We start from the raw sequence: 26933 nt of genomic DNA, 5'->3' as shown, positions 1-26933 counted from the left end.
TATTTGAGAGTGATGGGGTATTTGAGCGCGATGGGGTATTTGAGAGGGATGGGGTATTTGAGCGCGATGGGGTATTTGAGAGTGATGGGGTATTTGAGCGCGATGGGGTATTTGAGAGGGATGGGGTATTTGAGCGCGATGGGGTATTTGAGAGTGATGGGGTATTTGAGCGTGATGGGGTATTTGAGAGTGATGGGGTATTTGAGCACGATGGGGTATTTGAGAGGGATGGGGTATTTGAGAGTGATGGGGTATTTGAGTGTGATGGGGTATTTGAGAGTGATGGGGTATTTGAGCGCGATGGGGTATTTGAGCGCGATGGGGTATTTGAGCGTGATGGGGTATTTGAGCGCGATGGGGTATTTGAGCGTGATGGGGTATTTGAGCGTGATGGGGTATTTGAGTGTGATGGGGTATTTGAGAGGGATGGGGCATATATGACCCAACAGACTGATGGGTTTGAGAGGTTTCCTTGTTGTTTTGGAGGTCAGACCGCCCTCCACATTGCGATCGAAAGACGCTGCCTGGACATTGTCAAACTCCTGCTGGAGAAAGGAGCTGATGTCAACATCAAGGCCAATGGGAAATTTTTCACACCCAGCAGAAAAAATCGCAGCAGCTTCTATTTTGGTGAGTTACCTTTCCGAATTAAATACTACCCATTTTTACTCAAGATTAGAGTGGGGCTGGAAAAGCACAGCAGGTCAGGCAGCATCCGGGGAGCAGGAGAGTCGACGTTTCAATTCGGGAATGAGGGGTACCCATTTTTAACCCACTATGCCCCAGAGGGGTGTCAATGTGCACACCCCTAGTTGCCCCTTGAGAAGGTGGGGGTGAGCTGCCTTCTTGAACCGCTGCAGTCCATGTGCTGTGGGTTGACCCACAATGTCCTTAGGGAGGGAATTCCAGGATTCTGACCCAGTGACAGTGAAGGAATGGGACATATTTCCAAGTCAGGATGGGGAGGGGCTCGGAGGGGAATGTGCAGTGGGTGGTGTTCCCATGTATCTGCTGACCAGGTCACAGCAGAGGTCGTGTGTTTGGAAGGGGCTGTGAAACAAGGCTGGCTGAGTTAACACAGTGACTGTAGCGATGTCCCAGCCTGCTGCACTGTGGCACTGTCAATGGAACGTGTATCTACCTCATTTAACCTTCAATCAACTTGCCCCTACACCCCACTGGCATTGATGTCATGCCTGCATCCTTCAGTGAAACAATAAGGGAATTTCTGCAGGATTAAAACAAACTCTGTGTGTAAAAGTCTAACGAAAACCATGAATCCAGTGTCAATTATTGAAAAAACCCATCTGGGTCACTCATGGCCCTGAGGGAAGGTGACCACTATCCTTCCCTGGTCTGACCTCCATGTGACTCCAGACCCACAGCAATGGGGTTGACTCTTTTCCGCCCTCTGGGTAATCAGGGATGGGCAAGAAATACTAACCAGGTCAGTGATACCTTCATCCTGTGAATGAATAAAAAACATTGGGAGAAAGTGGAGCCCCTGAGTTCAATGCTTCAAGGAGCAACAGGTTGGAGTAAGAGACAGTATGAGGGGTGTCAGACAGGGCGTGGTGAGAGAGCAGCACCCAGGTAGGAATGGCACTACCAGCAACTTCCCCTCCACACACAGTCTGACACCACCCCTGGGATCGCACTGGGTACCAGGTGGGAGGAGGAGGTTTACACCAATATCACATGGAGTGCAGTAATTCAAGGCAATAGCTCACTCCCACCCTGCCCGCCCCCCCCCCCCCCCCCCCCCCCCAATTACATAGGGGCATTTACACAGGGAAAAAAATGAGGTCTGCAGATGCTGGAGATCACAGTTGAAAATGTGTTGCTGGTTAAAGCACAGCAGGTCAGGCAGCATCCAAGGGATAGGAAACTCGACGTTTCGGCATTCCTGATGAAGGGCTTATGCCCGAAACGTCGAATTTCCTGTTCCTTGGATGCTGCCTGACCTGCTGTGCTTTAACCAACAACACATTTTCAGCTATTTACACAGGGACACTTGCACAGGGACATTTCCACTGGGATTCTTAGACAGGGACATTTACACAGGGACACTCAAACAGGGACACCTACACAGGGGCATTTACACAGGGACATTCACACGGTGCAAATGAATCCTGGCCTAGACAGCAATACCCACACTATATATCAGTTCAAAATAATGAGCTACAGGGAGAGGCTGGGGCTGTTTTCCCTGGAGTGTCAGAGGCTGAGGGGTGACCTTATAGAGGTTTATAAAATTATGAGGGGCATGGATAGGGTAAATAGACAAAGTCTTTTCCCTGGGCTGGGGGAGACCGGAACTAGGTTTAGGGTGAGAGGGGAAAGATATAAAAGAGACCTAAGGGACAACATTTTCATGCAGAAGTTGGTATGTGTATGGAATGAGCTGCCAGAGGATGTGGTGGAGGCTGGTACAATTGCAACATTTAAGAGGCATCTGGATGGGTAAAATGATTAGGAAGGGTTTGGAGGGATAAGGGCTGGGTGCTGGCAGGTGGGACTAGGTTAGTTTGTGATGTCTGGTCAGGACAAGTTGGTCTGAGGGGTCTGTTTCCATGCTGTACATCTCCATGACTCTAAGAACAGAACGAGTGTTCAGGGCAGGGAAGGGAAATCGGGGAATTACTGCATTTTTAAGCTGGTGAGGGATTTGGAAAAACAATGTCCAGTGGAATCCAAAATGGCCAGCAGTCAACCAACGTAGCCTCCAGACAAACACATTCATTATTTACTGATTATTCAGGGGCATGGAGCTGGAGAGGAGATTGGAATCTGGGTTAATACAAACTGGAAGACCTTAGAGAGAGTGAGGACTGCAGATGCTGGAGATCAGAGTTGAGAGTGTGGTGCTGGAAAAGCACAGCAGGTCAGGAATTCCTGATGAAGGGCCAATTCCCAAAACGTTGATTCTCCTGCTCCCGTAAGCCCTCGCACCTGTATAACAAGTGAAATCGAAGGTGACATTAATCTCAGTGGGGCTGGAATATAAAGAGGACAATGTGATTTTTTTTTCAAAGAGGTTTTCTCAGCGTTCCAAAAATACCAAATAGATTCCGCTGAAAAGGTTAAACAGGGAACAACTCCCAAATGGAGCTTGTAACCTGCCAGGTTTAGGAGGTTGAGGGCTGACCTGATAGAGTATTTAAAGTATCGTTTTAGAAAGGATTTTTTAGTCTTTTTTCTGCCTTCCTGGGGGATTCAGAAAATTAGAATTCAAGCTGGGGCCAGGCGGAGTCCCAGGAAAGGCTGGTGGAAATCTGGAACATTCTTCCCTCAGTGAGATACAGGCTGCAAGTGGTGTTTGTAACGAGAGACGTGTTCAACCTGGGAGGCTCTGTATTGTCAGTGAGCACAGACTGAATGAGGTAGGGGGTCTCGCTCAGATAAAGGCCCATCGATTAGCCAACGATAGGTGAGGGATTAGTGTCATCGGGATGTACAGCACGGAAACAGACCCTTCAGTCCAACCCGTCCATGCCAACCAGATATCTCAACTCAATCTTGTCCCACCTGCCAGCACCCAGGCCCATATCCCTCCAAACCCTTCCTATTCAGATACCCATCAAATGCCTCTTAAATGTTGCAATTGTACCAGCCTCCACCACTTCCTCTGGCAGCTCATTCCATACACATACCACCCTCTGCGTGAAAAAGTTGCCCCTTAGGTCTTTTTTATGTCTTTCCCCTCTCACCCTAAACCTATGCCCTCTAGTTCTGGACTCGCCCACCCCAGGGAAATGACCTTGTTTATTCACCCTATCCATGCCCCTCATGGTTTTATAACCCTCTATAAGGTCACCCCTCAGCCTCCGACGCTCCAGGGAAAACAGCCCCAGCCTGTTCAGCCTCTCCCTGTAGCTCAGACCCTCCAAACCTGGCAACATCCTTGTAAATCTTTTCTGAACCCTTTCAAGTTTCACAACATCTTTCCGAGAGGAAGGAGACCAGAATTGCACACAATATTCCAACAGTGGCCTAACCAATGTGACCCCCCCAGAGGAGAACTCCTGGGATGGTTGAGTCTGGAGTTGAGAAATGCAGGGCTGGGCTGTTGCTCACAGTTTTATATCCCACAGGTGAACTACCGCTGGCCCTAGCTGCCTGCACCAACCAACCCGAGATCGTTACACTTCTCCTGAACCACCCGGGAATAAAGATTGGAGAGCAGGACTCGAGGGGGAACACCGTCCTCCACGCACTGGTCACTATCGCAGACGACACAGCGGACAACACAAAGGTCGTGACAGAAATGTACAACAAGATCTTGATTGAAAACAAACAGAGCAACCTGGAGGATATAAAGAATGTAAAAGGACTGACCCCATTACAGCTCGCAGCCAAACTGGGCAAGTTTGAGGCAAGACCTTTTCATTTCTCTATAGAATGGGCACTGGGTCTGTGTTAGAGAGTGGCTATTTTCTCAGTGACCATCGCTGGCAGAGGGTCTGTCACTGCCAGGCAGGGTCAATGGGTACACAATCATACTGACTCTCCTTAGGAGTCAGTCACCATCGATACACTCATAGAAACAGAGAGCATTACAGTACAGTCCAGGCCCTTCAGCCCTCGATATTGCACCGATCTATGGAACCAATCTGAAGCCTACCTACCCTACACTATTCCATTTTCATCCATATGTTTATCCAATGACCATTTAAATGCCCTTGAAGTTGATGAGTCTCCTACTGTTAGAAGCAAAGCATTCTACACTCCAACTACTCTCTGAGTAAAGAAACTACCTCTGACATCTGTCTTATATCTATCACTCCTCAATTTAAAGCCATATCCCCTCGAGGACAAAGGCTCTCCCTGTCCACCCTATCTAACCCTCTGATTATTTTATATGTCTCAATTAAGTCACCTCTCAACCTTCTTCTCCCAAAAGAAAACAGCCTCAAGTTCTTCAGCCTTTCTCTTCATACCAGGCAACATCCTAGTAAATCTCCTCTGAACCCTTTCCAAGGCTTCCACATCCTTCCTATAATGCAGTGACCAGAACTGTACACAATACTCCAAGGTACAGCCTTACCAGAGTTGTGTACAGCTGCTGTCAAACGATCATTTGCCCATTGGGTCCAGAGATGTGTAGATTAGCTGCGTTAGTCAGGGATAAATGTGGAGTAATGGGGAATGGATTGGCGGGGTACTCTTTGGAGGGTCAGTGTGGACTTGTTGGGCCAAAGGGCCTGTTTCCACACTGTAGGGAATAGGGACTAGTTACACTCTTTCATGGTGCAACATCACCCTCTATTGACCAAACTGTGAACTGCATAAGTTTATAGGAACACAAAATGCGCAGAGATTACTCTGAGTCAGAGATTTAGTGCTGAAAGCCCATTATCTGTTGGTGTTGTGTCGCCATTGTCTTACCAGACCATAGGGGCTGTTCTCTCAGTCCACAATAGCTAATCTCAACCGAAATCCCACGTCCTGTTCCATAGGAAAATGGGGAATTCCCTTCAGAATGTGCTTTCTTAAATATTAATCCTGTGCTGTCATCCCATCTAGAAATCTGGGGGGAGGGGAGTTTCATGCCCAAGTATTTGTGTACATTTGTAAAGGTCAAGTTGCCATACTCCCAGAGGACCACTCTCTTCCAGAGAGAGGGAGGGGAAGGGGGAGGGAGAGGAGAGTGGAGAGGAGGGGAGAGGGTGGTGGAGAATGAGAGGCGGTGAAGCAGCATGTGAGGGAGACGGGGGAAAGGGAGAGAGGAGGGGAGAGAGAGGAGGGGGGAAGGGGAGGAGGGAGGGAGAGAATTCAGAGTCTCGCATTTCAAACCCTGTAAACACGTGGATGGAGTTGACATTTTCTACCTTTCAGATATTCAGGAGTATCCTCGGAAGGGAAATGAAAGACAAGGAACACATGGATCTCTCTCGGAAAATTACTGACTGGGCGTATGGTCCCATTTCGTCTTCACTCTATGACATCACTGGAGTGGACACATTTGAGAAGAATTCCGTTCTGAAAGTTGTCGTCTTTAACACAAAGATCCAGGCAAGTAATTTCCAGTTTGACACGTCCAGCTTCCAGCTCGTCATCGCTGCATCAACGAAGCTTCATTTAGCAGAAAAACAAGAGACGGTGCTGAATTGAATTGAAACAGTTATTTGAAAGACAGTGTGTCTCTCCCCTCACTGAAACCTTTCCCTTTCTCCAAGAACTGATTTAAGTGACACCGATCACTGGTCACACAACCTTTCAAATAGAAATGATGCACCTTCTACATTCTCTTAACTCACCCACTGTCTATCCATGATAATACATTACCCTCGACACCATGGGCTCTCATTTTATGTTGGAACATTCAATGTGGCATATTGTCATATACCTTCCAGAAATTAGATTACCTGCCTCCCCATTATTCATATTAGTTGTTATCTCCTTAAAAAATGCTAATGAATTAGTCAAACACTATTTCTCTTTCACAAATCCATTTGAACTCTGTGGGGTTATGTGAAGATTTTACACTCCTGCTAATGAACTCTTGAATAGATTCCAGTATTTGCCCCATGGTAGATGCTGGATTGACCGGCCTGCAGTTTTCTGCTTCAACAATCTCCTGCAGTTGGATGGAGGAATCCAGTTTGCGAGTGACAATCTGACAGCACCTTTTCTAAAATCCTGGGAGTGTTGGAAAATTAAAACTAATTCACAGAACAACAAAGAACAAAGAAAATTTACAGCCCAGGAACAGGCCCTTCGGCCTTCCAAGCCTGAGCTGATCCAAATCTACAGTTTAAACCTGTCACCCAATTCCTAAGCATCTATATCCGTCTGCTCCCCACCTACTCATGCAGAGTCCAGATGTATCTTAAATGAATCTACCATGCCTGCCTCTACCACCTCTGCTGGCAACTCGTTCCAAACGCCCACCACCCTCTGTGTGAAGTACTTGCAGCATGTATCCCCCTTAAACTTTCCACCTCTCACCTTGAAAGCATGACCTCTCGTTATTGAATCCTTCACCCTGGGAAAAAGCTTGTCTCTATCCACCCTGTCTATACCCTTCATGATTTTGTAAACCTCAATCAGGTCCCCCCTCAATCTCCTATTTTCTAATGAAAACAGGCCTGACCTACTCAATCTCACTTCTATTATCTCAGCAGCCATTCCTTTAGAATGAAGCCCACAAGGGTCAGATTGAAGGTCCAATGACTTTCTCTCACGGTTTTCCTGATGACTGTTTCACATTCCTCACCTTGAGAAAATCTCCCTTCAATTCATTGCTCCATTCACCATTAATTCTCAGATTCTGTGGAAGATCAACATACACTTTACTGTGTTTAAAAGATCTGAAGAAACTGACTGTCCACCTTTATATTTCTTGCTAGCTTTCCCTGTACCCATTCCTGTCTCCTTCAGTAACTCTTTCCTTTGTTCTCCGTTATAGACCTTGTCTGACCTTCCAACCTATTCCCCAATTTGCAGAATTAGAAACTTGGCTTTCTTCTGTTTGACACAATTAGACTTCCTGAGTCAGCCATAGATGGTGTCGACTGCACATTGAGTACTCTGAAATATCTCCCTAAAACTCTACTAGCCCATCCCGTATCCTAATTTCTCCATTAATTTTAGTCAGCTCTGCTTCTAAATCATTTGTTCATTCGCTTAAAATTATAAATGGGTTGAACAGGGTAGGACTGGAGAGACAGAGAGAGAAACTTGTTTTGTTCAGCAAAAGGTATTAAGGGTTTGGGACTAAAGGCAGGTATTTGGAGTTTGGCCACAGATCATTCATGACCTCACTGAATGGCAGAATGGGCTGAAAGGGCAGAATGGCCTTCTCCTGTTCCTAATCCAAAACTATACAAGATCCTAGGGGAAAAATGGAAAGTGTCCTCATTAAGCAGAGCAACATGAAACTCACTGTCACAGACATTACTTCAGCTAAAATAGTTTTGATTCTTTCAAAAAGAAGTTAAACTTGCGTGATAATGAGTGTAAAAGAAATTGCTCAGATGCTGAAGTGAATGATGAAATGGGAGAGGCGAGCGTGAAGTCTAAATACCAACACACTAACCAAGCAGATAAACAGGAGGCTAGCTTGTGCTTTTCCAGCCTCCTCTTTATCGATTTTTTGCGGAAGATTGATGAGGGCAGAGCGATAGATGTGATCTATTTGGACTTCAGTAAGGTGTTCAACAAAGTTCCCCATTGGAGACTGATTAGCAAGATTAGATCTCATGGAATACAGGGAGAACTAGCCATTTGGCTACAGAACTGGCTCAAAGGTAGAAGACAGAGGGTGGTGGTGGAGGGTTGTTTTTCAGACTGGAGGCCTGTGACCAGTGGAGTTCCACAAGGATCGGTGCTGGGTCCTCTACTTTTTGTCATTTATATAAATGATTTGAATGCGAGTATAAGAGGTACAGTTAGTAAGTTTGCAGATGACACCAAAATTGGAGGTGTAGTGGACAGCGAAGAGGGTTACCTCAGATTACAACAGGATCTTGATCAGATGGGCCAATGGGCTAAGAAGTGGCAGATGGAGTTTAATTCAGATAAATGCGAGGTGCTGCATTTTGGGAAAGCAAATCTTAGCAGGACTTATACACTTAATGGTAAGGTCCTAGGGAGTGTTGCTGAACAAAGAGACCTTGGAGTGCAGGTTCATAGCTCCTTGAAAGTGGAGTCGCAGATAGATAGAATAGTGAAGAAGGCGTTTGGTATGCTTTCCTTTATTGATCAGAGTATTGAGTACAGGAGTTGGGAGGTCATGTTCTGGCTGTACAGGACATTGGTTTGGCCACTGTTGGAATATTGCATGCAGTTCTGGTCTGCTTCCTATCGGAAAGATGTTGTGAAACTTGAAAGGGTTCAGAAAAGATTTACAAGGATGTTGCCAGGGTTGGAGGGTTTGAGCTACAGGGAGAGGCTGAGCAGACTGGGGCTGTTTTCCCTGGAGCGTCGGAGGCTGAGGGGTGACCTTATAGAGGTTTATAAAATCATGAGGGGCATGGATAGGGTAAATAGACAAAGTCTTTTCCTTGGGGTCGGGGAGTCCAGAACTAGAGGGCATAGGTTTAGGGTGAGAGGGTAAAGATATAAAAAAGACCTAAGGGGCAACGTTTTCACACAGAGGGTGGTATGTGTATGGAATGAGCTGCCAGAGGATGTGGTGGAGGCTGGTACAATTGCAACATTTAAGAGGCATTTGATGGGTAAATGAATAGGAAGAGTTTGGAGGGATATGGGCCGGGTGCTGGTAGGTGGGACTAGATTGGGTTGGGGTATCTGGTCGGTGTGAACGGGTTGGACCGAAGGGTCTGTTTCCATGCTGTACATCTCTATGTCTCTGTGACTTTGGATTCCAGCATCTGCAGTTTTTTTGTCTCTAACACTGATCAAGCAGAATGGCTTTACTTTGGCAAATGGTACAAAATTATGAGATTCAATGGTCATCACCTTTCTTTCTAAAGTCACTTTATTTTGTCCTTGGTTTTTTGAAGAGGGGTCATAAAGGTAGAGATGCCACAGAGTCAAGGGAGTAACAGGTTAACAATGGAAGGGTATCAGCCAGTTCTCCCATTTCAGGTTTTCTCTCATTTGGTTTTCGCTGTAGCTGTCACAAGATGTAAGAGTTGCAAAGTTCAGTCAAGAAATCCTCTGAGCTTGTTCTGAAATCTGTTTGGATGCTGTTGCCTTGTGCCTGTTTGAATGTACCTTTCTGCCAAGGTCTGTGGTTGGGGGATGTTACTGTATTGGAACAGTTCATTAGTAGTCATGATGTGGAGATGCTGGTGTCGGACTGGGGTGTACACAGTTAAAAATCACCCAAAGGGATCTGGGAGTGCTAGTCGAGGATTCTCTAAAGGTAAACATACAGGTTGAGTCCGTGATTAAGAAAGCGAATGCAATGTTGTCTCTTATCTCAAGAGGGTTGGAATATAAAAGCAGAGATGTGCTACTGAGATGTGCTACTTTATAAAGCTCTGGTTAGGCCCCATTTGGAGTACTGTGTCCAGTTTTGGTCCCCACACCTCAAGAAGGACGTACTGCCACTGGAACGTGTCCAGCAGAGATTCACACGGATGATCCCTGGAATGGTAGGTCTAACATATGAGGAACGGCTGAGGATCCTGGGATTGTATTCATTGGAGTTTAGAAGATTAAGGGGAGACTTAATAGAAACGTACAAGATAATGCATGGCTTGGAAAGGGTGGACGCTAGGAAATTGTTTCCATTAGGCGAGGAGACTAGGACCCGTGGACACAGCCTTAGAATTAGAGGGGGTCAATTCAGAACAGAAATGCGGAGACATTTCTTCAGCCAGAGAGGGTGGACCTGTAGAATTCATTGCCATGGAGGCCGGGACGCTAAATGTCTTCAAGGCCGAGATTGATAGATTCTTGTTGTCTCGAGGAATTAAGGGCTATGGGGAGAATTGCGGGTAAGTGGAGTTGAAAGCCCATCAGCCATGATTGAATGGCCGAGTGGACTCGATGGGCCGAATGGCCTTACTTCCACTCCTATGTCTTATGGTCTTATGGTCTTACAACACTAGGTTATAGTCCAACAGGTTTATTGGAAACTGCAAGCTTTCTGAGCCCTGCTCCTTCCTCAGGAAGCTAGTGAGAGAGAATACATTGGACACAGAATTTGTTGTAAAAGATCAAAGGATTATACAACTGATACAAATGTTTTGAACAAACCCAGATTGCTGTCAAGATCAGAGTGTTGCTGGAAAAGCACAGCAGGTCAGGCAGCATCCACGGAGCAGGGAAATCAACGTTTCGGGCAAAATCCCTCATCAGAAATCAGCTGTGGATCAGGAATCAGCAACCATAGATTACTGTGAAGTCTCTAATCCATGAGAAGGGGGATGTAGGTTTCGATGTAGGCAAATAGGCAAATCCCAGAATTTGTTTCAAGTCACGGCCCCGAGATAACTTCAGGTTTTATCAGAATCAAGGTGATACCTCAGTTCAGACAGTGTGTTTTAAGTGTGAGGCCACATCTCAAGTCTGCTTGTATCTCAGCCTGGAGTCAGACTGGTTTTATTTCCAAAGTCAGTATTTATTAAATGTCACATCAACAGACTGTCCCGAGATCGTATACTTTTTGAATAAAATACAATATATCTGCAAATATAAATTCACCCCATAGACTTATATATGTCTGTGTGAGGGAGGGGAGAGGGGGAGAGAGAGAGAGTGCACGCACACGTATGATGGAGAGAGGGTGGGTGCGTGTGAGAGAGAGAGACAGGGAGAGGGAGAGAAGTGAGTGTGTGTGAGAGAGAGACAGAGAGAGGGAGAGAGGTGAGTGTGTGTGTGCACACGTGTGCGAGAGAGAGGGAGAGAGGTGAGTGTGTGTGTGCACGCGTGTGCAAGAGAGAGAGAGGGAGAGAGGTGAGTGTGTGCGTGTGTGTGAGTGTGAGAGACAGAGAGAGAGAGGTGAGTGTGTGCGTGTGCGTGTGTGTGTGTGTGAGAGAGAGAGAGAGAGAAAAAGGGAGAGAGGTGAGTGTGTGAGAGACAGAGGGGGAGATAGGTGTGTATGTGGCAGAGAGGGGAATGAGGTGAGTGTGTTAGTGCGTGTGTGAGAGAGAGACAGAGAGAGGGAGAGAGGTGAGTGTGTGTGTGTGTGTGTGTGTGTGTGTGTGTGTGTGAGAGAGAGAGAGACAGAGAGAGGGAGAGAGGTGTGTGTGTGTGTATGTGACAGAGAAGGGAACGAGGTGAGTGTGTGTGTGTGTGAGAGATAGAGAAAGGGAGAGAGGTGAGTGTGTGTGTGTGTGAGAGACAGAGAGAGGGAGAGAGGTGAGTGTGTGTGTGTGTGAGAGACAGAGAGAGGGAGAGAGGTGAGTGTGTGCGTGTGTGCATGTGTGTGTGAGAGAGAAAGACAGAGAGAGGGAGAGAGGTGAGTGTGTGCATGTGTATATGTGTGTGAGAGAGACAGAGAGAGGGAGAGAGGTGAGTGTGAGTGTGTGAGAGACAGAGAGAGGGAGAGAGGTGAGTGTGTGCATGTATGTGTGTGAGACACAGAGAGAGGGAGAGAGGCGAGTGTGTGCGTGTGTGTGTGAGAGACAGAGAGAGGGAGAGAGGCAAGTGTGTGCGTGTGTGTGAGAGACAGAGAGAGGGAAAGAGGTGAGTGTGTGCATGTATGTGCGTGTGTGAGACAGAGAGGGAGAGAGGTGAGTGTGTGAGTGTGCGTGTGTGTGAGAGACAGAGAGAGGGAGAGAGGTGAGTGTGTGAGTGTGTGTGAGAGAGAGACAGAGAGGGAGAGAGGTGAGTGTGTGCATGTGTGTGTGAGACAGAGAGGGAGAGAGGTGAGTGTGTGTGTGTGTGTGTGTGTGAGAGAGAGAGAGAGGGGGAGAGAGGGAGAGAGGTGAGTGTGTGTGTGTGTGTGTGTGAGAGAGAGAGAGAGAGGGGGAGAGAGGTGAGTGTGTGTGTGTGTGTGTGTGAGAGAGAGAGGGAGAGAGGTGAGAGTGTGTGTGTGTGTGTGAGAGAGAGAGAGAGAGAGAGAGGGGGAGAGAGGTGAGTGTGTGCGTGAGTGTGAGAGAGACAGAGAGAGGGAGAGAGGTGAGTGTGTGTGTGTGCGTGTGAGAGAGAGACAGAATGAGGGAATGCGTGTATGTGTGATTGAGAGAGATAGAGAGAGGTGAGTGTGTGGATGTGTGTGTGTGAGATGGAGAGGGGTGAGTGTGTGCGTGTGCACTTGAGAGGATGTTTGCCTTTGTCCATCCCAGTCCAACACCAGCACCTCCACATCACCCCTTTCACATGGAAGGTTCACAGATAAAGCCTGCCCACCCGAGGTCAAAGCTGTCTTGTTGCCCTCAGCACTCCACTCTCAGATCACTCCTTGGTTTATGGTTTAACCCAGCAGATTCCTTTCATTCCTGGGCTGTGAAATCTTATTTGTTTTCCCTCTCTTCACTTCATTTAGAACAGACACCTATTGCTCTCTGTGGAACCTCTGAACACTCTTCTGCAGCAGAAATGGGAGAAATTTGCAGTCTATATGTTCGCTATCAACTTCCTGCTGTATGTGTCTTACGTCATCACTTTCACTGCCATTTACTTCAACTGGTCTCATGCAAACAAGGTCAGTAGTTCCTTTAAAAAGACTTGCCATTTCCAAAGGGGCATGGCTCCGAAAACTTGTGATTTTAAATAAACCTGTGTCATGTGATTTTTGACTATGTCCAACACCAGCATCTCCGCATTTTTAATTCATAAAGAAACTTTCACAACCTTTGCACATTCTCCCCGCGTCTGCCTGGGTTCCCTCTGGGTGCTCTGGTTTCCTCCCACACTCCAGAGATGTGCAGATTAGGGTGGATTGGTCAGGCTAAGTTGTCCATAGTGTCTGGGGATGTGCAGGTGAGGGTGGATTGGTCACAGGGATTGCAGGATTATAGGGATGGGCTGGATCTGCGTGGGATGCTCTTGGGAGGGTCAGTGGGCTGAATGGCCTGCTTCCACACTGTAGAGATTCAATTCTACCCAACCTCACAACATCCCAAGTGTAATACCACAATGCACTTGTTGAATTTGGTTAGGTGTGTGATGATCTGCATCTCTCACGCTGTGAAACCGCAGATAGCCCTCTGCCAGCTGCTGTGGATGTGAGAAACAACTAACAGCCCCATCCCACAATCTCTCACAAAGAAAAACACTTGGGTCATAAACAACTTCATACCTCACCTCAGAACGCTCAGTAGTGCTGATCAGCCAGAGGGGTATTTGATAAACACTGCCCTAATGTAGGAAAAGCAGCAATCATTTTAACACAGCTAGTTCTCACAAAACCGCGGAAAATCAATAACAATTAGAAGACGATAAACTGCAGAAATTTGTCAGATATTGGCTGGATCACCAAGGATCACGAGGTAATGGCTGTGGGAGATGGCTTCACAACTCAATCAAAGGACAAGACTTGCCCCAGTGCAGCACTCCCTCTGCACCGCGCCATCACGGCAGCCTCAGACTTCTGAGCCTGTTCCTGGAGTGGGACTTTCAGAGTACGGGACCCCAAACTTCCCACCTTTAACCATCTGGCCAGCTGTACGGCCCTGCAGCAGTTTGGGGATTTTGCTCCTTGTTCCTTCCTCCTTCCTTCCCAATTTGGATTCATTGGGATCCTGCCCATGTGACCGGAGGAGACAAGGTCAGGATTAGGATTGAGGTGACCCACCTTCCCACACAAATACCAACAGGTCACAATGAAAACTCTCCAAAATAAACCCCGGGCGTTTGTTTGCAGCCAACGAATTTGTGTTTTTTGTTTCAGACGGACATCATGTCCACGACACCAGGACAACTACATGGACAGATTTTTATTTTAATATGGGCTGTTGCCTTACTTTTCATAGAAGTAAGTACACAATTATTTTATCCTACATTGAGTTTCTTTGTCTAAAGGGTCAGTATAGATTTCAAAAGGCACATGACCTGATAACCTGCATCATAACAGGGTAAGAGAATAACAGAAAGGACGTTTAGTGAATGTGCCTTTAGCGCAACTACATCTGAAACATATTTAACATAAAATCATATGAATGAGAGGAGGTGGCCATTCAGCCCATCTAGACTCCTCTTTCACTAAGTAATGACTGATCTAAATGTGGGTTCAACTCTATCTTCCAGCCCACCCCCAATAATACTCATCGCCCTCACACATCAAATATCGACCCAGCTCAGATATTTCATCGACTCCAACCTCCAATACTCTCTGGGAAACAGAATTTCTAATGTTAACAATTCAAGCATCTGCTCAGCTCCATCTTAAATGAAAGACCCCTGATTTTTCAATGTACCCCTAGTTTCTCCCACAGTTGTGTCCTTGCAACATCGTACCCATGAAGCCCATCAGAATTTTGTATATTTCAATAAGATTATCCCTATTCTTCTAAACACTTGCTGTCTATAATTTTCCTCATTACTGGAGCAGGTGTGACCAATGTCCCCAAGATCGATTTTCCAAGTAAGGCCCATGTCCTCAGTAAAAGAGACATCCTTCTCCAAAATAAAAAGGGAAGGTGGTTCGGAATAATGAGAAATAAATTACAAGATTCTGAGGGATCTCGACAGGCTGGCTGTTGTGAGAACATTTCCTCTGGGGTCATCGTCTCAGATAGAAACCCCCTCATCCACATGGAGATTTGAGTGAGAGAGAGCGAGGACAAGAGTGTGAGAGAGATTGAGTAAGTGAGTGAGTGAGAGAAAAAGAGTGAATGAGCGAGTGAATGAGTGAGTGCAGGAATGAATGAGAGATTCAACGAGTGAGCGATTCAATGAGTGAGAGAATGAGTGAGTGAAAGTGAGTGAGTGAAAGTGAGAGAGAGATTGAATGAAAGAGAGAGTGAGTGAGTGAGAGTGAATGAGAGTGAGTGAGTGAAAGCACCAGAGCATGTACCAGAGGGCAAGAGCAAGGGTACAAGACAGAATCATCAAAGAGAACTCCTGAACTGATTTGACAGACTGGCACTGTGTCCTGGAGTCCCTGCTGACCTTAACTAAACTGAATTGTACCCAACAGCAGAGAACTGGTTGACCTTGTAATGACCCCTAGTTTGTGTTGTGTTACACTGTAGTTACGGAGCATTATAAATTTGATCTGGTTATTTGTACAATGTGGGGTTAGGTAAGGCTTTGTTATATCACACTAACTTGAATTTGGCTGAAGCTGGTTTTGGTCATTTCGAAATGGCTTGTGAATGTAATCAGAGAGGCATTGAGTTCACATCACGAAATTAATAACCCAGAGACTCTGATGATAACCCAGAGACACATCACTAGATTAATAACCCAGAGACTCTGACAAAGACCCAGAGACACATCACTAGATTAATAACCCAGAGACTCTGATGATAACCCAGAGACACTTCACTAGATTAATAACCCAGAGACTCTGACAAAGACCCAGAGACACATCACTAGATTAATAACCCAGAGACTCTGATGATAACCCAGAGACACATCACTAGATTAATAACCCAGAGACTCTGACAAAGACCCAGAGACACATCACTAGATTACTAACCCAGAGACTCTGACAATGACCCAGAGACAACGGCACCTTGAAAATAATTGGATTCCATTATTTAATTGAATAGAGGTTAAATAGCTAGCATGGTCTCAGAAATGGAGGCCAGGGAGTTGTTTGAGTGCTACAGAAACCCAATAGATCCTTCCAGAATGTAGGCCAACCGATGTCAGACCTGCACCAACATGATTTACTCAACTCTGCTGTGAAATAGCAGAGCAAAGGGCAGGATGTGCTCAGCTCCTGGGCAAGGATCACAACAATCTCATCGCCCACATCCTCGGATTGCATTGATCCATCCCTCCTTTGCCTGATCAGTTTTGAAATGAGCTGGATTTGTTAATGAGCTCTTTTAAAACTGATTCTAGTTGCATTGAATTGGTATGATTTAATATTAAAAAATTTTTAAACCTTTATAGGTAGCATCAATAATTCACTTGAGACTTTCTGACCTTCAATCAATAATGACAGACGCATGGTTCCACATCCTGTTGTAAGTGTATCCCTTTAATATTTGAATTGGGGTTGGAGGGTTATCAGCAGAATTGAGGAGGGGGTGGATGAGGGGTTCAGTTAGCTGGAGTTGGGGAGGGGGTTTGGGGGGTCAGTTAGCTGGGGTCGGGGGGTCAGTTAGCTGGAGTCGAGGAGGGGGTGGGGGTCAGTTAGCTGGAGTCGGGCTGGGGGTTGGGGAGGGGGTCAGTTACCTGGGGTCGGGGAGGGGGTCAAGGTGGGGGTCAGTTAGCTGGAGTCGGGGTGGGGGTTGGGGAGGGGGTCAGTTAGCTAGAGTCGGGGAGGCGGTTGGAGTGGGGGTCAGTTACCTGGCATCGAGGAGGGGGGTGGGGAGGGGGTCAGGTACCTGGAGCCAGGGAGGGGGTCGGAGAGGGGGTCAGTTAGCTGGCGTCAGGGAGGGGTTGGGGAGGGGGTCAGTTGGCAGAATTGGCCCAGTTGATCAGCTGGTGATACAGAGTGATACCAACATTGGATGGTGAACTTCATCAACCTCTCCCCTCACCTGTGGCAGGGTGATCCCCAGCTGAACCACCTCTCTCTCTCTCTCACACACACACATGGGAGCAGTTGTACTGTTCAGAACTATGGGAACTTTACCGTTAATCATCAAATGGATTAGGACAAGAGTGTCTTGTTAACCAAACTGTGTAAAAAAAATTAAGCTCCATTCAAAGACTTGGATATAATCTCGGCTGGCAATCAGGAATGTTGCATTATCGAAGCTCATCCCTTTTCTCAAATAAATCCTTGAAAGGATGGACACATCACTGCCCGCCTGAAATCCTGGTTGCCCTTGGGATGATGGCTCAGTGCTGCTTTATTGAACAGCTGCAGTCCACACGGAGTAGGTAGATCCACAATGCCAGTGGGAAGGCATTCCCGTGTCCCAGTCACACAGACGGAACAGTGATCCATTTCCTAAACTGGACAGTGAGGGGGTTTGAAGGGGTACATGAACAAACTAGCTGCCCAAAACTCCAAGCATCATCTTTTATATTTGGGTTAGAGTCTTCATGGACCACATCATTGCTTACTGCCTGCAGATCAGTCGTCCCATTTTCTGCATGAAAGCAACAAACCTATTTCAAAAGTAGGAGAGAGTGAGGACTGCAGATGCTGGAGGTCAGAGTTGAGAGTGTGTTGCTGGAAAAGCACAGCAGGTCAGGCAGCATCCGAGGAGCAGGAGAATTGACGTTTCGAGCATTAGCCCTTCATCAGGAATCCTTCAAAAATTCTCCGTTGTGCTTTAGATTGATATAAATGCAAAGGTTTTGTTCTCCTTCCAGCTTTTTGCAGTCTGGGCTGGCAGTCTTATGCACAATATTAAACTGGGCAGGTGTGGAGTTCCACCTGGCGATCCAAGTGTTGGCTATGGCTCTGAGCTGGATTAATATCCTGTACTATACCCGTGGGTTCCAGAGCATGGGAATCTACAGTGTTATGCTACAGAAGGTAAGAACCAGACTAACAATTCAAAGCCGGAAACAAAAGGTGGATGAAGCATTTTAAGTTAAAGATTTTTGTCTTAAGAGTCAGAGACGTACGCACAACGATTTCTACATCAATGAGAAGTGGGTGCTGAGGGCCATTTTGGGAATGGAGGGGCAGCAGGAACAGCAGTGAGGGTTAGCTCTCTGGACAGACAGGCAGACCCTGGTCAGACAGGCAGACCCTGGACAGACAGGCAGACCCTGGACAGACAGGCAGACCCTGGTCAGACAGGCAGACCCTGGACAGACAGGCAGACCCTGGTCAGACAGGCAGACCCTGGTCAGACAGGCAGACTCTGGTCAGACAGGCAGACCCTGGTCAGACAGGCAGACCCTGGACAGACAGGCAGACCCTGGACAGACAGGCAGACCCTGGACAGACAGGCAGACCCTGGACAGACAGGCAGACTCTGGTCAGACAGGCAGACCCTGGACAGACAGGCAGACTCTGGTCAGACAGGCAGACCCTGGTCAGACAGGCAGACCCTGGACAGACAGGCAGACTCTGGTCAGACAGGCAGACCCTGGTCAGACAGGCAGACCCTGGACAGACAGGCAGACTCTGAACAAACAGGCAGACCCTGGTCAGTCCAGTATTGCCACGGCAATGCAGCACCCCACGGCAAATACATGCTCCCTTTTGTGAAATCTAAAAACAAATTGCTTTTGCCTCCATAAAACAACGATGTATTGATGTATACAGCTTCCAGGACATGCTAACGCATCACACTTTCCAGTGTAATTCTCAACACTGTCCAGATTATTTATTAAGAGTTACCCAACAGCAGTCACATCCAATGGTAGACCCGTGGTCAAAGCTTTACAAACCCTGGCTGCTGGACTGTGATTGACACACTGTCCACTGCAGAAGGTCGACAAGAGGACTTCCATTTTGTTACGTGGCCATGCCAACACCCTGGTCAGAGTCTATCTCCCTGCACTGAGAAGTGAGATTGCCAAATGGCTGTTCCTACTCCATCTCCATGTCAACAACAGCCCAACCAACCAGCATTCTCTCCTTCTGCTATATAAATTGGTGTCCTCTTCTCAAGTACATTTCCTGTGTCCCAGTCAAGGTGAGTCTAAGTTGAAAAAATATGACTGTCTTTTTTTAAAAGCAATATTTATATTCTGAAATACTCCCACACATAACATAAGAAACTAGGAGCAGGAGGAGGCTGTCTGGCCCTTCTGTGAGGACTGCAGACGCTGGAGATCAGAGCCAAGATTAGAGTGGTGCTGGAAAAGCACAGCAGGTCAGGCAGCAGCCGAGGAGCAGGAATTCCTGATGAAGGGTTCCTGCCCGAAACGTCGATTCTCCTGCTCCTGTTCAAAAAAAAGCTATCTTAGCTCTAAAAACATCGACTGAAGTAACTGCCAACTACTTCGCTGGGCAGGGAATTCCAAAAACTCACAACCCTCTGGGTGAAGACGTTCTTCATCAATTCAGTCCTAAATCTGCTTCCCCTAATTTTGAGGCTAAGACCTCCTAGTTTCACCTGCCAGTGGTAACATCCTCTGATGATGATGGAAGTGAGCATGGAGGATTATTTGGAAGTGACAAAATAATGTCTTTCATGAACAAATGTTGCTGAAGGAGGAGAAGACCGAGTCATAGCAAGGCAGCCCAGAGATATAACTGAACCAAAGAGAGTGAGGGAGTAGGAAACCCAACGAACTGCAGATGTTGGAAATCAGGAATTGCTGGAAAAGCTCAGCAGGTCTGGCGGCATCTGTGGAGAGAAATCAGTAAACATTTCAAGTGACCGTTCCTCAGAATTTGAGAGTGAGGAATAGTCTGTATGAACAACTTGCGTTCACGTCACGCCTTTGACACAAGATGACAATCCAAAGGAACGCAGCAGCCTTACGAAAATAATTAAAACTGAGCCAAAGAGATTAAGACAGAATCTCAGTCTTAAAGTGGTGGTGAGGTTCAATGAGGAACGGGTTTTTGGCCAAAATAGCACAGCCGGTAGTGAGGCCCCAAAGGGAGTGAGGTTTAAAACCGGGTTTGAAACTGTTCTTGGGAGGCTGCAGAGATGAGGAAGGATAATGAACTGGGGGATTCTGAACACAAAGATCACATTCTAAGCTGCAGTATTGCTCAACAATCATTCCAAACTGGAAATAGAAAAGCTGTTCAAGTTTAACGTAAGGTAGAAAGTGCTAACACGGGAATCGGGCTCCATACACATTGCAAGTTAAATGTAGGTAGACCTCACCCCATGGTCTTTGCCTCCCTGCTCTGCCACAGCTGACCAGCAGGACCATGGCCCACCACTGACCAGGCAGTGATAAAGAACTGAAAATGTGTTGCTGGAAAAGCACAGCAGGTCAGGCAGCATCCAAGGAGCAGGAGAAGGGCTCATGCCCAAAAAGTCGATTCTCCTGCTCCTTGGATGCTGCCTGATCTGCTGCGCTTTTCCAGCAACACATTTTCAGCTCTGATCTCCAGCATCTGCAGACCTCACTTTCTCCTCGTGATAAAGAACAGCCAAGGAGGGAGTTTCATCCCTCAATCATGCTTCTGCTTAATTTGGGTAAAGCAAATAAGCATTCCTAATCTGTTTTTTCTTAAAATGTAATCATTGATCCTGCTAAATCAGAATTATTTTCATTTTCAGATTCTGCTAACCGATGTTGTGCAATTCCTGTTTATTTATTTACTGTTCCTAATCGGATTTGGTACAGGTAAATTTTCTGTTGTACTTTCCAATTTCTCTTAGCCTGTAAATTCCTTTCCAACTTCTCTTAAAACTGTCGGGGTCCTACAAATGCAAAGTCCAAGAGATAGAATCATAGAATCCCCAGTATGGTAACAGGCCATTCGGCCCAACAAGTCCACACCAACTCTCCAATGAGCATCCCACCCAGACCCATCCCTGTAACCCTGTATTTTCCATGATTAATGCAGCAAACCTGCACATCCCTGGACACTATGGGCAATTTTTCACTGCCAATACACCGAATCTCCATATCTTTGTGAATGTGGGAGAAAACTGGAACAGCCAGAGGAGACCCAGGCAGACACAGGGAAAAATGTGCAAAATCCGCACAGACAGTCGCCCGAGGGTGGAATTGAACTTGGGTCCCTGGCGCTGGGAGGCCACAGTGCCAACCACTGAGCCACCGTGCCACCTATTCCATTGGGATGATTCCATTGCACACAAAACCAGCTCCTGATACATTCACTGATCCCAATTCCATTACAGCATTCTAACTGTTGTAAACAATGATATCTTAATCTAAACCAAATGATTCTGATGGAACTTTAAAATACAAGATTCACGATTCTTCCGTTGCTCTCTGCAAATGCAACATCTTCCTGGCCCCACAGTCTCCTCTCCATAGTGTACATCAATCCCTCTATATTCCTGCTTCCCCCATTGTATCTTCACTGTACAGGGACCCCCATCCTGCTGTGCCTGGCTAAACCTGGTTAACACCAGGACTGTCTGCATCCTGGAGCTGACGACTAAACAGCACCGTGGGTGTAACATCATGGCAAAGGATGACCAATGCTTTAAAGGGCAACACCCACATATAAAGGAGCAAATAAAATGGAATTTTTCTGTGACACTAACAACCGATCAAGATAAAAAGGCCTGGCTATTGGAAAGCTGCACATTTGAAGGTTTTCTATGCAGAGGGAGGGAGCAAAACAGACAAAAGGTGTGGTGCAGGTCTATCCAAAGCCACGGATGAAACCACAGTGCCCGCTCATTAACGGGTGGTAGTTCAGTTTGAACCTCACTCTCTTCAAACATTAATTTAAAATTCTGACTCCGACAGCACTTGCCTCCCTGATTCAGGGATGTCAGGACGAGGAACAGTGCAGTGCTTTCACCAGCTTCAACACTGCAATTCTGGAGCTATTCAAGCTAACCATTGGACTGGGTGACCTGGAAGTACAGAAACAAGTAAAATACCCAGAGCTCTTCCTCTTCGTGTTGGTGTTGTACGTTGTCCTGACCTTTGTCCTCCTGTTGAACATGCTGATCGCACTGATGGGGGAGACCGTGGAGAACATTTCTAAAGAGAGTAAGAACATCTGGAAACTACAGGTATCTCAAAAAATGTCTGCTTCTATTATCACAACAGTTTTTCGATCAGGTGAAACTTCTCACAAACTGTTGAACTGGGAGATCCTCCAGGCCCAGCCGCTGCTTTCCTGGTAACTCATTCAATTGGCCATCCCTTATTCCCCAAATCAATCAGCTTGACAAGACCGAGAGGCGCTACACCATCTGTAGCCCGACTGCAAACCACACACCATCCCACTGACACTGTCCTCTCACTGTCACTGGGTCAAAGTCCTGGGACATCATTCCTAACAGCATGGCTAGTGTACCTCACCACAGGGAGAGCAGTGGCTCATCGCCAGACTGGATAATAATGCAGGAGCAATAAATGCCAACTTTGTCAGCAACACCTACATTCCATATGCTCATTTATACAAATAAAGCCTGACAAACTAACATTGTCTCCCCACAGTCAGCAAGCTGGGTGACCAAAGCAGAAAAGCAACTGCACACCCTCTACTTCCAGACGTAATCAATGTCAATGATCAGGACTGGGAATGCCAGCCACATCTCCACATCTGAAATGTTAAAGCTTATAGTTTCCCTTCCAATACCTTCACTCTGATCAGTTGGTGCTTCTGGTGGTCAGTGGAAGAAGACTGAAGAGGGCTGAAGCTAACCTGTAAAGCCCTGCATCAGATCAGGCTGCATATTTCCAGAAGAGGCCATCACAGTAACTGAGAGACACTAAGTGTACAGTAAAACAGAGCAAATCACCAAGGGGAGCTGTCCAACCCCTGGCCTATGTTGTCACACTATTAACTCATGAATTAAGCCATTAACAACTTTACATGTCAGGACAAAAAAACAATATTTTCTCTGACACAAAAGTAATAACAACTACTTCTGGAAACCAATTCAAAACCACCTTCTCCTTAAAATTATCCCATGCATCAAGCCAAATGTTCTTCATTCACTCAATGTAAGCAATAATGGTTTATTGCCCATTGCTAACTGACTTGGAGAAGCTAGTGGTTAGTACCTTGTTGCATAGCTGCAGCCCAGCTGCCAGTGCACGGTGTTGGCAGGGAGCTTGAACTGTAATGAATTGAATTGAATTGATTGACACATGTACCGAGGCACAGCGAAAAGCGAGCAATACAGGCAGATCACACAGTTAAGTAGCATAGATAAGTAAATAATTAGTAAGCGGCAAACACAAAATCACAGGTACAGGTGAATGTTAAGAGTTTGAGTCCATTCAGTATTCTAACAATAGTAGGATAGAAACTGTTTCGAAACCGGCTGGTGTGAGTGTTCAGGTTTCTGTACCTTCTCCCTGATGGCAGAGGTTGTAGAAAAACATTGCCAGGGTGGGATGGATCTTTGAGAATGCTGGGCGGCCTTTCCTTGACAGCGGGCCTGGTAGATGGATTCTATAGATGGGAGGTTGGCCTTTGTGATTGTCCGGGCCGAGTTCCCCACTCTCTGTAACCGTCTCCGATCTTGAATGGTACAGTTGCCATACCAGGTAGTGATACATCCAGACAGAATGCTCTCGAGGGCGCACCTATCAATGTTGGCAAGGGTATTCGCTGTCATGCCAAATTCCCTCAGCGGTCTGAGGAAGAAGGGACATTGTTGGGCCTTTGCATTCAGTGCATCCACATGAAGACTCACATGATTCACAGCAGTGAAGGAATGGAGCTTTATTTCAGCGTCAGGATGATGAGGGGTGCTCACCTGCATTGGCTGTCCTCTTCTTTCTACATGGAGGAGGTCTGAGGTGGGGACAATGCTGCAGTGCACCTTGTACATGCTGCTGCCATTGTGCAGCAACAGGTTGACCTTTCCCTCCAATTTTTCTTGCTGCTGCATGGATCTCTGCAGGTCATGCACAGCAGCAGCTCCGGCAATTAGAAGTCAATGTGAACACATTGTAATCAGAGTGCACGGCCCTGAGCAGCCATGCAGTTTATTGGGAAGATGGAAGGTGGTATATTGCTTTATTTTCCTCCACAGGATATAGAATAGCACAGCCCTCGGCGTTGCACCAACCTATGAGCTAATCTAAGCCCATTCCCCTACACTATCCCCTTACCATCCATGTGCTTTTCCATGGACTGTTCAAATCTGCCTAACGTGGCTGAGTTGACTACATTAGCAGGCAGGGCATTCTACACCCTTACCACTCTCTGAGTAAAGAACCGACCTCTGACATCTGTCTTAAATCCATCACTCCTTGTGAAAACTGATGTCATCATCCAAGGGAAAAGACTCTCACTGTCTTCTCTATCTAATCCTCTGATCATCTTGTATGTCTCTATCAAATACCCCCTTAACCTTCTTCTTTCCAATGAGAACAGACCCAAGTCTCTCAGCCTTTCCTCATAAGACCTTCCCTCCAGACCAGGCAACATCCTGGTAAATCTCCTCTGCACCTTTTCCAAAGCTTCCACATCCTTCCTGTAATGGGGCGACCAGAACTGTATACAATATTCCACATGCGGCCGCACTAGCGCTTTGTACAATTGCAGCATGACATCACAGCTCCGGAACTCAATCCCTCTATGAATGAAACCTAACACACCATATGCCTTCTTTACAGCACTATCCACCTGGGTGGCAACTTTCTGGGATCTATGTACATGGACACCAAGATCCCTCTGCACATCCACACTACCAAGAATCTTTCCATTGACCTAGTACTCTGCCTTCCTGTTATTCTTCCCAAAGTGAATCACCTCACATTTAGCTGCATTGAACTCCATTTGCCACCTCTCAGCCCAATTCTGCAGTTTATCCAAGTCCCTCTGCAACCTGCAACGTTCTTCCAAACTGTCCACCACTCCACCAACTTTAGTGTCATCTGCAAACTTACTAACCCATCCTCCTATTCCTGCGTCTAAGTCATTTATAAAAATGACAAACAGCAGTGGTCCCAAAACAGATCCTTGTGGCACACCACTAGTAACCAGACTCCAGGCTGAATATTTTCCATCAACCATCACTCCCTGCCTTCTTTCAGAAAGCCAGTTCCTAATCCAAACTGCTAAATCACGCTCAATCCCATGTCTCTGCATTTTCTCCAACAGCCTACCACGTAGAATCTTATTAAAGGCTTTACTGAAGTCCATGTACTCCACGTCAACTGCCCTACCCTCATCCACATGCTTGGTCACCTTCACAAAAACTCAATGAGGTTTGTGAGACACAACCTGTCCTTGACGAAACCATGCTGACTATCTGAAATCAAATTGTTGCTTGCTAGATAATCCTATCTCTTATAATCCTTTCTGAAACTTTTCCTACAACAGAAGTAAGGCTCACTGGTCTATAATCACCTGGATCATCTTTGCTGTTCTTCTTGAACAAGGGCACAACATTTGCAATCCTCCAGTCCTCTGGTACTAAACCTGTAGACAATGATGACTCAAAGATCAAAGCCAAAGGCTCCAACACCACCTCCCTAGCTTCCCAGAGAATCCTCGGATAAATCCCATCTGGCCCAGGAGACTTATCTACTTTCACTCCTTCTAGAATTGCTAACACCTCCTCCTTCCTAACCTTAATCCTTTCAATTCGAATAGCCCATATTTTGTTCTTCTTCTCTACAATATTCTCCTTTTCCTGAGTGAAGGCAGATGAGAAATATTCATTTAGCATCTCTCCGATCTCCACACACAACTTCCAACTTCTGTCTTTGACTGGCCCTATTCCTAGCTGAAAGTGTGTTGCTGGTATTCCTACCCTAGTCATCCTGTTGTTCCTCACATACCTATAGAAAGCTTTAGGGTCCTCCTTTACTCTACCTGCGAAAGACTGTTCATGTCCATGTCCTCTCCTTGCTCTTCTTAACACTCTCTTTAAAGCCTTCCTAACTAATCTGTAACTCTCCATTGCCTCATCTGAACCATCTCGCCTCAACATCACATAAGTCTCCCTCTTCCACTTAATAAGAGATGCAATTTCTGACGTAAACCACGGTTCCCTTACTTTATCACCTCCTCCCTGCCTGACAGGACACACAATATCTGTCCCTTAAGCCAGCTCCACATTTTGATCGTCCCCATCCCCTGCATTTTGCTACCCCATTCTATGCCTCCTAAGTGTTGCCTAATCACATTATAATTGCCCTTGCCCCATCGATAACTCTTGCCCTGTGGCATGTACCTATCCCTCTCCATCGCTAAACTAAGCGTAACTGAATTATGGTCACTCTCTCCAAAGTGCTCACCTACAACTAAATCAAACACCTGGCCTGGTTCATTACCGAGCACCAGATCCAGTGTGGCCTCCCCTCTTGTCGGCCCTTCGACATACTGTGTCAGGAAACCCTCCTGTACACATTGGACAAAAACTGATCCATCTGAAGTACTAGAGTTATAGCATTTCCCGTCAATGTTGGGGAAGTTAAAGTTCCCCATAATGACCACCCAGTTCCTTTCACTCCTGCCCAGAATCGATTTGCCAATCCTCTTCTCCACCTCCCTGGAACTCTGCGGAGGCCTAGAAAAAACTCCCAGCAATGTGACCTCTCCTGTTTCTAACCTTAGCCCATATCATCTCAGTAGATGTGTCCTCATTAAATGTTCTTTCAGACAGTTACACTGTCCTTGACTAACAAAGCCACACCTTCCCCTCTTTTACCGCCTTCCCTAACCTTAATGAAAGATCTAAACCCTGGAACCTGCAACATCCATTCCTCACCCTGCTCTATCCATGTCTCTGAAATGGCCATAACATTGAAGTCCCAGGAACCTATCCATGCTGCAAGCTCATACGTTATTTCGGATCCTTCTGGCGTTGAAGTAGACACACTTCAAACCAGCTTGCTGTCTGCCAGCACATTCCTGTGACTGTGAAATTCTGTCCCTGTCCTCCCTTCTCTCATCCTCC

At 46.5% G+C, this 26933-nt stretch overlaps 1 protein-coding gene across 9 annotated transcripts in view; it reads left to right on the top strand.

Annotated features, from left to right (window-relative positions):
* The window catches only part of LOC132830288 (transient receptor potential cation channel subfamily V member 3-like), a 66965-nt gene that overhangs the window by 34507 nt on the left and 5525 nt on the right, over positions 1 to 26933 (top strand). For all 9 annotated transcript variants that reach the window (XM_060847840.1, XM_060847843.1, XM_060847848.1 and 6 more), the window contains 9 exons: positions 487 to 630; positions 4095 to 4375; positions 5839 to 6015; positions 12908 to 13066; positions 14255 to 14338; positions 16429 to 16502; positions 17806 to 17971; positions 20637 to 20703; positions 21805 to 22076. In XM_060847840.1, coding sequence (XP_060703823.1) covers positions 487 to 630; positions 4095 to 4375; positions 5839 to 6015; positions 12908 to 13066; positions 14255 to 14338; positions 16429 to 16502; positions 17806 to 17971; positions 20637 to 20703; positions 21805 to 22076 — 1424 coding nt within the window. The remainder of the gene's footprint in view (positions 1 to 486; positions 631 to 4094; positions 4376 to 5838; positions 6016 to 12907; positions 13067 to 14254; positions 14339 to 16428; positions 16503 to 17805; positions 17972 to 20636; positions 20704 to 21804; positions 22077 to 26933) is intronic.

Source organism: Hemiscyllium ocellatum, chromosome 31, assembly GCF_020745735.1.
Source record: "Hemiscyllium ocellatum isolate sHemOce1 chromosome 31, sHemOce1.pat.X.cur, whole genome shotgun sequence".
In the NCBI taxonomy this organism is placed as follows: Eukaryota; Metazoa; Chordata; class Chondrichthyes; order Orectolobiformes; family Hemiscylliidae; genus Hemiscyllium; species Hemiscyllium ocellatum.
This window is presented reverse-complemented; position numbering and strand designations above follow the sequence as displayed.